The 16,203-nt window shown below is 38.3% G+C and overlaps 1 protein-coding gene across 1 annotated transcript in view; it reads right to left on the bottom strand.

The window, feature by feature from the left end:
- The window catches only part of FBXL13 (F-box and leucine rich repeat protein 13), a 61,074-nt gene extending 44,871 nt beyond the window's left edge, over positions 1–16,203 (bottom strand). Inside the window, exons 1-9 of the mRNA XM_033161393.1 lie at positions 16,111–16,203; positions 11,493–11,596; positions 9,735–9,828; positions 8,180–8,247; positions 7,735–7,889; positions 6,401–6,510; positions 5,401–5,604; positions 4,418–4,513; positions 3,173–3,308 (exon numbers count right to left, since the gene is read on the bottom strand). Of these exons, the coding sequence (XP_033017284.1) occupies positions 3,173–3,308; positions 4,418–4,513; positions 5,401–5,604; positions 6,401–6,510; positions 7,735–7,889; positions 8,180–8,247; positions 9,735–9,828; positions 11,493–11,596; positions 16,111–16,203 (1,060 nt within the window). The remainder of the gene's footprint in view (positions 1–3,172; positions 3,309–4,417; positions 4,514–5,400; positions 5,605–6,400; positions 6,511–7,734; positions 7,890–8,179; positions 8,248–9,734; positions 9,829–11,492; positions 11,597–16,110) is intronic.

Genomic DNA, 16,203 nt, shown 5'->3' with positions numbered 1-16,203 from the left:
AGGAGCTATGGCAGGAAGAGGGAATAGTTAGCTAGGGTCGTGTGTGTACACTTACACTCCCTCCCTCCCTGCTCCAAATTAAAATGAAATAAGATGGAAAGCTGGCAACTTACCTTTAAATTTTCTGTAAAGTTGTCCAGGAACGCCTCCTGTTGTTTTTTTTTACTTTTATTCCTTTACACTGTAATCCTATACACATATATTCAGAAGTCCCCATGAGTTCAGTGGGGTATACTCCTAGATATGTGACACAGGATTGCAGCCACAGCATTATTTCGTACAGTGATCTCAAGTATTGAAGAACTGACTACTGAGAGGGAAAGACCTTCCTGTGAGTCCAAAGTAAGATGCAGGTGCCTGGATAAATTTTAAAAGTCGAAACTTACAAAATTCCTCACTTTAAATATCCGTTATAATCCCCCCCCCCCCCGTAAACGCTCTTAGTTATGACAAGGCAGATAATGGACTCAGAATAACACAGCTGTTGTCGCTGGGGGTGGGGGTGGCTGGATTTACAGGCCACTTGGAGCCAGCTGCTGCAGGAAGAGAATCTGCAACATTACAGAGAAAAAGAAAAGTGGAAGGGACCTAATGGTTGACATTTGAAGCTGCAGCCCAAAAGCCAAACAATTTCCAGGGGAATCAAGTGTTACTTCAGTGGCTAACAAAGTCTAAAACTGCTGAAATAGAAAAATGAGTGAATCCTGAATGGCCCCATAGAATTGCTAGAGCAGGAAATTGTGTTAAAGCTGCAGTGCATTTTCTATTTACTAGAAAGATCCATGGCTAAATTGGTAAATATAATTCTTCTTCTTAATCAGCCAAAGAAAAGTCCAGAAACTGTAATTTAGCATGAGAAATAGCTTTGAAAAGATAACTAGCTCTACTTCATGGATGAATATTTAATTAAAATATGCACAAGAAAGTGGGAACCTCAAAAAGGGTATATAGACCTGAATTGTAGCAGTAGTACTAGTGGTGGTAGTGTCTCAAAATGAAATCTGAAAAATAACTTAAAATAGGGAAATGTTTTGCTTTGTTCCTAAATTATTATTATTACTGTATTATTATTATTATTATTATTATTATTATTATTATTATTATTATTAACCTACCTCAATTGAGCCATGATACAGTTTATTGGGACAAAAACGTAATCATCAAGGGAAAGGGGAGGATGCACAATTCTCAGCTACACAAAGAATAAAATGATTTACATGTCCAAGTATTTTTAAACTTTTCAGATACAAATTTTATCATACTCATATATTAAACTTGAAACAAATATTGCACTGTATCCATCTGCATTATAGTCTTAAACGCAGGGGTACGTATAATGATTTGTAATATTATATTGTTTTGGTTAACATTTCATCATCATAGAACCTTAATTTTAAAATGTGTGTCTTCCAGAACAATAACAAAAAGGCCATAGCACCTGAATTACCTTCATTATTTTTCCAATAATGTGAAAGGAAGACTGATTCAACTCAAAAGCTCCAAAGAGTTGAAACGTACTGTAAAATTTCCAATGAACCAAAAAGAAAGACTGTAGGTACAGAAAGCCTAAGACAGAACAAAGGTTTGCAACAAGAGAAACCAAGGAAAAAAGAAAATACTTGGGCTCAAGGCAGAGTAGAATGGAGTGTGTTCATTCAGCAGCACAGTCTTCAAATTTTAATAAATAAAAAATCTGGTAATTTACTTTAGTGTCCATGAAACAAGCTTCTAGCAGCTTTATGCTGTGTAATGAGCCTGCTATTAGCATCATGCAGATCAAAACCACTGAACAAGAGATACAATGAGTGGTACTATGGTCTACTTTCCAGCTGATTGCACAGAGGATGGAAAAATTAAAGTGTGCAGGACAATCTTTAAGAGGAACTGAAAACAACGAGTAGTATACAGCTAACTTGTATCAGTGCAAGGATTTTCACTTGTGCAATTGAACTCCCTGCCTCCCCATGCGCCTCCCCAATTCGCTCCAGAAGTTTGGGGGAACCTCCAGAACACATTTGTGTGTTCATGTAATGATAAATCTATGGAAGCTATAGGCAGTGTTTTCTGTTTCAGACTTGTGTGTCCTGTTCCTACCTTGTCTCAACCTTGACTACAATGTCTAGAACATGTAGGCAGGGTCAATCTTCATCCTTCTCCAGTGGGAGGACCACCCTGCTCTCCCATGTTGGCCCTCCATAGTGAGCTACACAGCCCTAAGAGACCAACCCATGCTAGCTATTTAGATGGTGCTGATGGTCTGTTTAATAGCAGCCTTCTTATATTCTCAGAGGAATCGGAGGATATGACTTAAGCTGCCTGCAGTAAATAACTTGGAGGTGCAGTTGGCTGCCAACCTATCTAGTGAACATAGGAACTACTATCCCGTAAGTCCTTATCCCCAGGGCTTCTTAAGAAAGTCCCATGGAATTTTGTTTGGCATTCACCTCTGCTTACTCTTAACTATGGTTCCAGTCTGAGGTCCAATCTAGTTATGAGATCTGAAAATGTAAAAATAAACCCCCACAAACAACCACAGAATATAAGAAGAAGAATTTGCTACAAGGACAGCAAAAACCCAAAACTGGGCAAGATTGTCAGGTGGGAAGAAAAACAAATACTGAGCCTTCACTTGGATTATTTATGGTACTCTATCTACATACCAGAGAGGAATTCTGAACTTTGCCCTTGCTACCAATTCTCCAGGCCAACCAACACTGAGATGGCTGGCTGAAGCATCTGCAGCTGACAGTGTGGTTGTCTCACAAGTCTCAAGCTGAGTGATCTCCAGCAGTGCTGGCCTACCTTGGTTCCTTCTCCTTACCCCCTTGCCAGTTACAAAAGGATAACCCTCATCTGGGAACTTCATTTGGGACCTCAAAGTATGTGAATAATTGTAAACCTATTATTAATCTTCGTAGAGCGATTTTTTCGTCTTGCGATTCACCAATGCAAACCGCTAGTTTTCGCTTAAAAAAAAAAAATTCGTCTTGCGAGGCAGCCCCATTGACTTTTTCGTCCTGCGGGGCAGCCTTCCGCTAGCGAATGCCGTTCGTCTAGCGAGTTTTTCGTCCAGCGAGGCATTCCTCTAGCGGGGCACCACTGTATTTCAAAAAGATGGACACATAAACAGCAAGACAACTAAAAGAAATCAGATATTTAATAAAATGCTTACCAATATTTTTAAAAGTAAACCAATAAAGAGTAGCACAACCACGCAGATTCAAATTCAGCACATTAGTATGCCACTTCAGCAAAATATTTCCGGCTATGTTATCTTTAATCTTGTCTTTTACTGCAGAAAAATTAATCTAAATAGAAAATAGATTCCAATATAATTAACAATGAAGAGTTCCAAATGTTAAGGTTCATTAAATCTGTCATCCTAAAAATACAAACAAATGTTTCACTTCTGGAAGGTGAGTAGTTCAGGAGAATCAAATGAAAATACATTGAAGTCCAGTGATAACAGGATATGGGTAGAGATGTACGGGACAATATCTATGCTAAATCTAGAAATCTTCCCAATACAGAGGAAGAAATTATGTGCTTCATATGCCTACAAATGCCTAGTACTGGGGTAAAGTTTTCGGCCTGCAATATTATGGCACATTGGGATAGTACTTTTTGGGGGGTTGGGTGTAATCTTTCGATGAGATTGTCACAAGATTTGATTTCGTCTTAATTTAAAACAAAGCTGAGTCACTACTCCAAGTCAGCTGCACTCGGTGTCATTTCCATTAAACATTCTGGCCCCAATTTCCAAAGTGCTTGGCAGCCTAGCTACTGAGCACAGCTAAGCAGCCACCTAAAGAAGCAGCTTAGCTTAGTTATAAGCTTGAAGAAAGCAGCTGGTTCTGTGACAGCAACGGTCCCCCCCACCCCTTGACTGAGATCTAGGGTTCTGCACAAAAGATTTTGGGCTCAGACCCCATGCTTTCCCCTGACACTCCTGTCTGAACAGCCGTGGAAAAGGCATGGGAGGCTGCATGGGGAAGGGAGAATTGGTGAAAATCTACCTCCAGCCTCTGTTGGATCGAAGCCCTTTTTCATGAACAAAAGGGGCCCTTAGACTCTAAAACTTTGCCATCAATTTAATTAACATTAATCCCTCAAACATATGGGAAATACAATTTCTGATTAATTGTAATTGGAATATTAGATAGCCAAATCAAAATTAGTTTATCTCTATCCAAAATAAGTATGTTTAAAAAAGAGGCTATAAGTAAATTGCGTCTGTGCAACAATTCTAGCCAAAGCAATCATTATCATATGATACATAACTATTCTCTGACAGCACTATTAAATTTGAAGGACAATAGGCTAATTTAACAAGGAGAACCATTATTTATTGGGTTTTCTCTTCAATTCATTTTTTTAAAATTGGTACTAAATCTTGGTTTCAAGCATCTGTACTTACATTACTCCATACTGAACCCATTTGTGTCATTGCTTTCCAATTTCGGCTAACTTGAGCGCATCTTGCCAAATCAATTATAGTTAAATAATGGAAGATCTAATTTCAAAACACAAAAACACAGTAACATGCAAAGCATTACTTAAGCTTAAAACTTGTCCGTTGTTCATCTTTAGCTTTTAGATTTCTCCTGGTCAAAAAATATAGCAGCTGCTGCTGCAAATATAGCTGCTCTGCAACCCATGCCCATTTCCAATCACTGCATTGGGTTTCTCCCACCACTGATGTGTCTTTTGGAGCAGCACTGTATCCGAGTATTCCTTTTTCAGATGTCTGATCACTCTAAAGTGTGACTAGAATATCTAATCCTATGACATTTATGGTAACTATTTTGAGTGATTCACCTCTTGTCATTTTACAGTGAATATCCCTCCCCCAACCACCCCAACTCACATTCTCTCCACAAGATCAACACTTGAAGGGATTCCTCTGTCTCAATGACCCCCCCCCCCCACCTTGAGCAGGGGTCGCTTCCACCTCTCCAACCTGGTGGGAGTGCACAGGGTGCATGCTTGCCATCGAGAAACCCAATGAACAGTAGGAAATATATATGTTCATTTCACTCCCCACCCTACCTGCTGCTTTGGGATAAAGTATACATAAGTGGCAGCTTAGTGCTGTTTAAAAACTTAATAATGCAGATAGAACATTCTAACTGGAGAGTGTCCATAACAGATAAAAAGAACTATGTCTGAGGCTCCACTAATTGGGACTCAAATGGCTCCACAACTTTTATCAAAGCTCCTGCCCTGCACTTTTCCAGGTTCTGGCAAACCTACCATATCTGCAGTAGGAAGTTGGTATCTGCTAGTCAATTTTGTGCCTTTTGCTGCCTTCAGGCTTCTCCCTTGTGGACATAACTGAGCCTTCAGAGAAGCTTGAATTAAACCTATTAAACCTACCGGTATTAAATTGTGCTTACTAACCTGGGCCACTGCTCTTTCTGGCAGTTTTGCCATATGATCTTTGCCTTTTACATGTGGTACTGGTATATGCTCTTCATGCGAATGTCTTAAAGAGTGACTTTTTTCTTTTTCCTGTTTTTCCTGTTTTTCATGCTTTTCACGTTTTTCACGTTTTTCAGCATGATAGTCAACACTAAGAAAATCCTCAGACTCTTCTACTATTTGCTGCCAAATGTACACATAAAGGACAACAAAGTTAACATTTTCTTTATACAAACTACAGTCTGGTTTTGACAAATGTGAGAAATCAGTTCTCAAACTACATGAGACTTTAAATTTGTCTTTCCATCTAACATGAATTTTTAAAAATGTAAATTGCATCAGTTAAGGGAGGTGATAATTAATGGGCACAGAGCAGGCCTCAAAGATAAATGTAACTTTCCTCCCCTACTGTGGTCCTGAGGAAAATCGCTTTTTTGAAGCTGTTACTTCCACTACAGCTTGGATCCCATTAGTTGTCATATCTCTCAATTTGCACTGGGAAAAAGGCCTTCACATTAAAACACATGGGCACAGCAAACCCAAACTATTTTTATTTACAACTTTGAAACTGTGAAGGGTTAGGGTTAGCCAACTTTTTAAGCCAAATTAAATCTTCCACCCTTCCAGTTTTGTAGACTAGTACAGAACCGAAGAGTAGTAAACCCTGCTGCATGGTCTTATAGCAAAACAAAGTGGTTTCAGAATGAGATATCATGGTGGCCAAATTTTTCCTGTGTCAACTGCCCCATCTGTGCTCAACCTGTAAATCTCCTAATCTAAGGACTACTGGGCAGTCATGAGGCACGTAGTTTCTATGGAAATGAATCAGTATTTGCTCACTTGCATTTTTAATTACATACTTTGCACTGTGCATACCCACTCAGATCAGAGCAGCTGGCAAAATGTAGTAAATTACATGAATTTCTAAAACATGTATTGGAAGAGCACAGAGGTAATCAAAACATCATAGAAAACATACCTCAGTGTATTTTTTAGCCTTTTTAGTAAAGCCAGTTTGTTTTCGCCAAGCCTTTAAGACAATCATCTGTAAACTGCAATCAAAGACATTCCCAAGCCTCCTTGCTGCTGCTGGATAAGCAACATAAATGGAAAAGCAGGAACTTTATTAACAAGCAATAATTTCCATTACCTTTTGACTGAAGCAAGGAAGTTGGTTGACTTTCAAAGCTGGTTCAGATAGTGATCTGAACCAGCAGTCTCCAAACTTTTCGAGTTTGGGGGATGTTGTGGGAATTCTAAAATATCCATTTCACGGACAAAAAAAACTGGTGATGTTCAGAACCCATCCACTCACAAATAACCAGGCAAAAGACATAAATATACTCAGAAACAAATAAACGGAACCAAAAATAAGCAGGCCACGTCTCCCCCAAAAGCAGGCAACGCCCAACAAATAAACAGTCAAATAAACACAATTTTAAAAAAAAAATAGTAGAAGGGGCCTTGGCAGGTACGAAGAGGAGTCCAAGGACACCATGGTGCCCACAGGCATTCCATTAGCAACCCTGAGCAAACCACTTTTATCTGTTTATCTGGCCTGTTTTATTTAACTAACTATAATAAAGATGGCTAATTTGATAATCTGAACCAGGCTTCAAAGGAAATTTATGAAAAATGGATAATTATTAGATATTATTTCCTTCTTCTTTTTTAACAAAATGGCTCCAGATTTACAGTACTGTAATTTGCCTACTCATACTCGTAGATATGAAAGAAGGGTTTATATCAGTGGTATTCTCACTCAACCAATGTTTTATCATATTTATCATATTGGTGAAGATGCTTGGAGAGATGTTCTGTTGCATATGCTGATTGTGTGTGTGTGGAATACTCACACACATATATACATATCTGTACAATATAAAATATAGAAAACTGATGTCATTTGATAGAAATCTCATCTTTAAACTTTGCCTGATATACAGTGTAGGATAAGTAAACAGTTACTAGTAAAAGCAGCTAGATCTTTAAGGTCAAGTAACAGAAAGTTTTTTGGCCTAGTAAAGTAAATATAAGAACCATTTAAGGGGGCGGAAAGAATTATACTAATAAATTTTTGAATGACCCTGGGCAAGCTGTAATGAATAAAAATGAAATATGCTTTTGGGACTTTGTAGCAGTCAAATAAAACCAATTATAGAGAGTCAAATTGCAATGTCAAAATGAATCTCACATTTTGAAAATACATTTAATGGTACTGTTCAAGAGGCCCAAGCAGCACCTGTTGTGATATATGAGATAGTACCATAAATAGTTGTAACCAAATTGGCCACCTGTTAGTGATAGACTTACTTTTGGTTTGTTCATGGCGAAAATTCACCCAGTTGCTCCACTGCTGTAACTTTAATTTTAATAGTTTTTGTTCATAGAAGTGTTTTGCAAAAGCCATCTTTCTCTGAAAAATTTCCCTAGAAATTTTCCTCATAGTACAATACTCTATCCAGGCACTGCAATTATTAAGCCACAATAAACAATATATTAATGAAGTTTTTACCTGAATGAAAGAAAATGGGAACATGTAATTTCATAGGAAGTATATATCTATATTAATTCAAACAAAATGTAAGGAGCAAATCCAAAGAACAATATATATTTTCTAACATTTTTCTTAAAATGCCATGACTACCTAATATGTGACTTTGTACTAAATAGTCTATTTAGTATGTAATCATGTTGAATTGGAAATGAAGTACAGGTAATGTTTTTATATGCTAGCTAAAGGTAACCAAATACTTACTCAAAGCACATTCTCTTTAAGTTAATGCTATAAAAGTCCCATGCTTTATCACATAAATCCTCAGTCATCTAAAATGTAATTGCATAAATAAGATTGCATCAAAATGGAGAATATGTACATAAACAAAACTTTCTATGTTGGTATTGTCATATAATTAATTGTAAAATGTAATTGTACATTTGTTGTTAAGAGATTGAACACCAGATTCAGCCACTCTCCAGATAATTATAACTAACTTCACTTCCATTGTCAGCTGTTACAATATTCTGACTGCATGAAATCAAACAATAATGCAACCAATGCATCTGAAATAATTTAGATTGTGAAGTAAAAGAAAATTCAGCAATTGTTAAAGCAGTTCATTGTCTCAGGAAGTACAATACTCATGAGCCTATGCATTTGTAGTTCTGCAACAGTAATAACCACTGCTGTAGTTACTTCTTGACCTTTTACACCAGAGGCGGGCATAAAGTAGATCAGGATCTACTGGTAGATCTCTTGAGAAATTTGCAGTAGATCAGCAAGGATTCAGACTCCAAATTGTTTAACTATAGACACAAAAAAGGCTTCCCTCCTCTAAATTAGGTGGTTGAGATGAAAAAAGCTTCGGGGTGGGGTGGGGTGGAATAGAAATAGATTTTTGTGCGATAGGACTTTGAAGTTAGCTTTGGTATAGAAAATAAAATCCTGGACTAAGCTGAGAATGGGTTTGCTCAGAAACATCCTGCCTATAGTTCAAAGTATGCTGCCCTCTTTCCTGCCACTATTTTGCTCTGGTTGGTGGATCTCAGAGTTATAGTAAAATAACTAAGTTGAATCCCAAAGTCTGAGTCTGCCCATGATTGTTTTACAAAAACAAAAAATAAAAGCCATCTGCCTCTATTCTCTTTTGGGCACGCTTTCCCCTCCAATCACTTACTTCTAGTTGAGATTATGAAAGGGTTAAACTGCACTCCACAATATTGATGTGCTCAAAAGGTCCATATGAGGTACCAAAAGAGGACCGGAAAGCCCAAATTATTGGTGGCACATTTTTGTCCATCAGGGGAACTGTACTGGCCACATCGGCCAGAAAGCTGTCTGCGGACAAACGCTGGCTCCCTCAGCCTGAAGTAAGATAAGCACTGCGCCCCATAGTCAGGTTTGACTGGACTTAATCGTCCAGGGGTTCTTTAGCTTTAGCTTTAGTGTTACAATTGCAAATCCATTTTCAGAACCTAAAATGAAAAGGATGCCAACAATCTGGAGGACCAACTGTAAGATTTAACTTGAAATTTTATTAAATTATTTCCTTATGCCATATTTTCTGGCAGCACAATCTTAATCATGTTTATCCAGATGTCCCTCTGAGTTCAATGGGTACAGAGTAGCTGTGTTAAGGACTGTTGCTTCATATTATGAGGTCTTTGGGAGTAGGGATCTTTTCCCCCTCGATACTTTCAGACAAAGCAGAGTATGAATAAAAAAAAAGTATAATTCTTTGTAAAATACATTTGGGGATAGCAACTGTTCTTACTCCACTCAAAGTTAGCCAAAAAGGTTCCGTAATACTTACCAATTGATCATCATCCAGTCCCAAAAGGGTGTGTAAATATGTATCTGAAATCGCTTTTAGTGTTAGACTTAGGTCTGGATCAATACACGTGTCCCTGGGGTGGGATGTAGAATAATATTACTTTTTGTATGCATCACATGATTACATAACAGTTTCCATTTTCTGTTAACACTAATAGCACCACTATTAAATTATATTAGTGAACCACAGTTTTAAAGGTGATTTCCAAATGATCTGTTTATTGAGCATTCATTCTGATTTGTTTGCAGGGAGACTAGATGATGTTGGCTATTTATTGAGCATTCATTTTAATTTATTTGCAATTAGATGGTGTTATCCCACACTTTCCAGTGCATTCCCCCATGTCATTTTCCTTGTAAACAGTTTGAATGGGGGGCAAGGGGAAACAAATTTCTTGTGCAACTGAACCCAATCAATTTTGTGCAACCTGATTCTGCCAGTATGTGACTGAATCCTAACCTAAAAGTGTGTGTTTGGAAGTGCCCAAAACAATTTTTGAGGTAACTAACACTTAATGTTGTGTACAGAGACACTGGTCACATTTGTATGTAATTATAGGCCAAACTTTTGTTGTTTATCAAGAATATGAGTAGGATAGACCAGTGTTTTTCAACCTTTTTTGGGAAAAGGCACACTTGTTTCATGAAAAAAATCACGAGGCACACCACCATTAGAAAATGTTAAAAAATTTAACTCTGTGCCTATATTGACTATATATAAAGTAATTTTTCAATTTTTCCCACGGCACACCAGGCAACATCTCGCGGCACACTAGTGTGCCACGGAACAGTGGTTGAAAAACACTGGGATAGACAAACCTAAAAGCTTTGGTCCTCTGTTACATCCTAACCAGCCTGAAGCCCTGGAGCAACAGATAATGACGCTTCCTGGTTTGCTTGGACTCTTGCCAGAGGAGCAACAATTAAGCAGCATTCACCAGCACACTGCTTATTCCTAATAAACTGCAATAAGCCAGAATGTCTGGCATATCACTACACATGAATGCAGCCACTGTTAAATATTTATGGAATGAAATAAAAACAATAAATGTTACTACATCATGGGAAACACTGTTTTCCAAAAAATCCAACTTTACTGCTGATATATTTTAAACAGTCCATTGTTTTGACAATTCTAACTCTTCTATACACTTCCGGGTTTGCTACGTTCGCAACCCGAAAATCCACAACATGAACCTAACGCAACTAGGGGTATGACTGTGCTGCAGGGGGAAGTAGATGCCAAAATTCTAAACCTCACCTAGAAGTTGACCTCATGACAATGATGGTCACAGAGATGCCCCCTACATTCAGACAACCATCTCACCATATAGAACAATGACATATGTTCTGTCTTGTATGTTGGGAGCACTGGCAACTTGAGACTGTCTTATGGTTGCCATGGAAGTAATGAGATTTGAAGTAGAACTAGAGGTGGTCTCCCCATGGATGCTGAAATTAACCAGAACTACTATCCTGGGTTTCTCCGACCCCAAACTCATGGACTTGTTTTCAATTAGAGTGAAAAATGTAAGAAAAACATTAACACAAAAGAGAAAGAACAGAAAAGCATTCCTCTGCCTTCACTTCATCTCTGCAGGGGAGTAGGATAAAGCTGTAGAACTTTTGTATTCCCACTCACTTTAGGATTGAACCCTAAATAACATTTCCCCGCATTTCAGTATTCTATAGCATGCCACACCATTTATAGTCTACACAGACAAAATATCATACATACCATAAAATACTATATAGACCTTTTTCCATTACTTCTTTTAGCTTTTCTTCTAAAAACCTGAGTGGATCATCTGGACGCATAGCTAGTAGACCACACAACAGGGCCTGCAATGAAAAATCCACATTTGGAATTGTAATAAAGATAACAAATATACTTGTATAAAAGTATAAGACAAACTTTTAAATATTATTACCTTTATACATTCTTCTGAAAGCATTATGAGTGGCTGGGGCAATCCAATCAGATTGGTGGGGTACAAATAAAAAAAATAAAAGTAAAATAAAAGTTTTTAAAATAATATTTTGTCCATATTTAAATTGAATAGACAATATTTTTCCAAGCCATTTCATGGTAAATAAATGAAAACGTCTTTATTTTACAGTTGCTTTCTTCAGAAGAGTTCCCTCATCCAGCTCATCTCATCAAAGTTATCATACAAACTAAATCAGTTACACTATGATTTCAACTATTTTTATGCATAGCTGTCAACTTTTCCCTTTAAGGGAAATTCCCTTATTCCGAATAGGATTCCTCACAAGAAAACAAGAAAACATAGTTGATAGCTATGTTTTTATGGTCCAGTGAGAGCTGGACCATAAAGAAGGCTGATTGCCGAAGAATTGATGCTTTTGAATTATGGTGCTGGAGGAGACTCTGGAGAGTCCCATGGACTGCAAGAAGATCAAACCTATCCATTCTGAAGGAAATCAGCCCAGATTGCTCATTAGAAGGACAGATCCTGAAGCTGAGGCTCCAATACTTTGGCCACCTCATGAGAAGAGAAGACTCCCTGGAAAAGACCCTGATGTTGGGAAAGATTGAGGGCACAAGGAGAAGGGGACGAGAGAGGACGAGATAGTTGGACAGTGTTCTCGAAGCTACCAACATGAGTCTGACCAAACTGCGGGAGGCAGTGGAAGACAGGAGTGCCTGGCGTGCTCTGGTCCATGGGGTCATGAAGAGTCGGACACTACTAAACGACTAAACAACAACAATGATTTCAACTAACATGCAGCTCCATGATGACTGCTTCATTGATTTATAAAAGCTAGTCTGTAAATTGTGTTCTTTAATCATGACTCAATTTTTACTGGACGTGTCCTTTTTGTGGGATCAATATCAGCCTCAAATAACCAGCATGCTTAGCTCTAGTTAATGGTTGAGGCCATGGAATAAACAGACTTAGCTAGGTCCCACCCCCATATCTTGGCAGAAAAGTCTCTTCCACCATGTGAATCCAACCAGAAAGGGCATCTGGGCTGATCACTTCAAGCCCAGACCACATGGCTTAAGCAAGCCATATTTGTGTTTCTATCAAATAATTTAGAAACATTTATCAATTTTGAAACTGAATTGTACTGAATTGTACTGCGTGTTTCCTTGCTGCTCTTTGGAAAAAGCACATAAATTTGACCTTTAAAGAGTTTATAAGTAAACCAATTTTTAATTTACCAAACCTGTGGTCCCTTTGACAGCTAGGGGAAAGAAAATTAGAAAGGGAAATAATAATAATAATAATAATAATAATAATAATAATAATAATAATAATACCTGGCTTTATATCTGGCTGGATTAAAAGGTCTATATTTCTATGCTTTATTTTGCTGCATGTTTTGTAATTATAAATCTCTACTGGGGCTCTTTCACCAAGAGTATTTTCCCCAAAACCTGGATCTAAGCATTCTGGGAATTCTTCTTTTATTTCTATTTTTAACCAGTTACAAAAAACACATTTTAAAAAACAAACATTTAGCATATACCCTTTCTCACAAACTGAACGTTTCAATTACCAAAGAAAGGTATATTTTTCATTTCATGAAATGTTAAGCTTTTTTAAAAAATTAGAGCCAGTATGAGGAATCCAGTGCAAAATCACAAGCTTGTAAAAGGAGAGTAGCTACAGTAGTGATGAGATTTTAAATGCTAGGACACTCTCTTCTTGGAGAGAGGCCAAATGTAGCACCCCAGGCCCCACTATCCAGCTTTTAGTTTCTTCCCCAGTCACATCTCCCACCAGCTCTGCTCTGTATCAGCCTCAAATGTTTTTGCCTGTTTGGAATGTGTCCTTGAAATGTGATAATGCCTCTTGCATGTCTGGATCAATGATGGAGAGTTGTGTGGGTAGAAACCTGTGATGTGTGGCTGGAATGCCTCCTTCTGTCCAAAGGTAAGAGTCACATCCATTGAGCTACCTGCTTTTGTCTCTGGCCAAATCCACATGGACTCACCTACTATTGGCTGGGGAAAGCCCCCATCCCTGATCTTTACCCATTGCCACAGGCACAACATCAAGCTCGTAACTAAAACTCAGTCAAGTGCTCAACTACCGGTAACTGTGGCCAAAATCATGTGGTCAAAAACTGAAAGGTGAGTTGGGAGCACTGTGTCTGTGTTATGCGCTCCACATCTTAGTCAACCTTTGGGGAGACACACAGCAAGCTTATAACTTGGCTCTAAACTTCCATTCTGGTTTGGTGACAAAATAACTGATCCACCTATCAGCCTTTGGAAGAAAGCATACCTTATTCAATCAAGAGCACATAATTCTTTAGTTATACTTTCCAGTTCCCTATCCCATCATCTTTAAGCTCAAGTCTGACAACGAAGTACAGTAGTACTCCTAAGTCTGTAACTGCCACCTACTGCCTATATATCAAACTGCACTCCCTATTCTCTCCCTAGCTACTCCTCGTCATGTGAACCCAATCCCAAATAGATGTAAACTGGGTATCACATAAGATTACCCCACTTGGGTTTGTACTGTATTCTTATATTTTCATAAGAATATATCGCTGCTCACACACTTTGTATTTCGATTTTAACACTGAAGAGGCTTTTCAAGAGAGTAACTAAACAGAAAGCTGTTTTTTCTGATGGATTAAAAATACATGGTATTTTGAATTTAAAAGAAGAATTTAAAATTAACATCTTCCTGTTTTGGCCCCAAGCCATATTACTTGAATTTCAAATTCCATCTGCATTAAATTAATTATTTTAGTCTTCCCAGATTCTGCCTATATATGCCAGTTTATTTGCCAGCACTACAGAGTCCATGGTGTGATAACAAAAATCCCTACTTGTATCACATGTACAAATACTATCTTCCCAACAATTCATTGGTACTTGACTTGGTAATCCAAATTAGTGCCCAATATTACTCTTAACACCTTAGAGCAGTGTTTCCCAACCTTGGGCCTCCAGCTGTTTTCAGACTACAATTCCCATCATCCCTGACCACTGGTCTTGCTAGCTAGGGATGATGGGAGTTGTAGTCCAAAAACATCTGGAGGCCCAAGGTTGGGGAACACTGCCGAGAACATCTTTCAGAATTGTCCAGGAGAAGTTTCTACTGTTTGGCAGAATATGAATGGATACCCTTTATGTAATAAAATAAAAGGCTTACTACATAGGAATTCAGAAATTGAAGAACTTCTTCTACTAGTCTAACCTGAATCTTATTTCAACATGAATATCTGAAATCTACCCAAAACACCCCTTTTGTGGGGGCAGATGCATATAAAATGCTCCCAAACTCCAATGCTCCAAGGAAGCATAATCAAAATGCAAGGCAATTATTGACAAGTGTCTACCATAATTCCCTATCTCCCCTTGAGATTACATTTTCTCCAGGCATTAGTATAACATGATATGGTTGAAGCATTATAGAATGGCAGTTGAGGAAAACTTACAGAACTAAGGAAAGAGATTCCTAGAAAAGTTTAAGCCAGAGAATAAACACTTTTCCAAAACCTAACTTACAGCGCAGTTCTAATAATGTTTACTGAAAAGTAATTCCTACTGAATTAAATGGGGCTTAGTCCCAGATAAGTGGTATTAGGATTGCAGGTTTAATATCAGAGGGTGATATCCACCCTACACAAATCCACGGATTTCAGTGGGACTACTTTTTCAATGGGTCTATCCTTTAGGCAAAACACTATACAGAACTAGTTTTCAAAAGATGACTCATTTTGCCTTATTTCAGTGTAATCCTATGGATGTTGATCCAAAACTAAGCCCCAAAGGGCCTTACTCCATAATAAATACGTTTGGGGTTCTAGCCCTTATCTCGAAAGCTTTTGATAGTAACATTTTAATGGTTTTATATTGCTTTTACAGGTAGATGTATCTTTATGATGCAACCTGAAGCTTTGTGAGAGGGGTGTGTGTGTATAGTAATATGCTCGGGATTAGTTTTATATGATGCCACCCCCCAACACCCTAGTGAAAAGACAAATAAAGATCTCCTAAACTGCAGTGCTTGCCCTAAAACTAAATTATTTATACTGTATATTCTATATCCTGCCAGTTTTCTGCAACAAAAGCATTTTTATGATATGGGTTCCGTTCGTCTTCTCTCGTTCCAGCTTTGTTCTTCTTAAGTTACCCCGGGGTCCCTGGACGACGTGTGCACTGAAACTTAGGTCGGTTAGGCTGACGGGATGAGCCAGGGAGCACAGCATCACTAGCGTATGTATAACGGGAGCAGAGGTGAGTGAATAATTCAGAGCAGAGCAGGAGGAATGGAGCCAGTCCCCCTCGGCAATTCCCCATTCACACACACACACCCCGTGCTCGTCGCCACTGTGGCCCAACGACCCTTCAGCGGCGCCTTTACCTCATAGATGTCGGGTATGGAGTGTTTCTTGAAATAGGCCCTAAGCGAGGGGTCCACGCTCTGAAACACCGCCGTGGTCTTAATCGCCTCCAT

Source organism: Lacerta agilis, chromosome 10 (assembly GCF_009819535.1).
Source record: "Lacerta agilis isolate rLacAgi1 chromosome 10, rLacAgi1.pri, whole genome shotgun sequence".
NCBI lineage: Eukaryota > Metazoa > Chordata > Lepidosauria > Squamata > Lacertidae > Lacerta > Lacerta agilis.
This window is presented reverse-complemented; position numbering and strand designations above follow the sequence as displayed.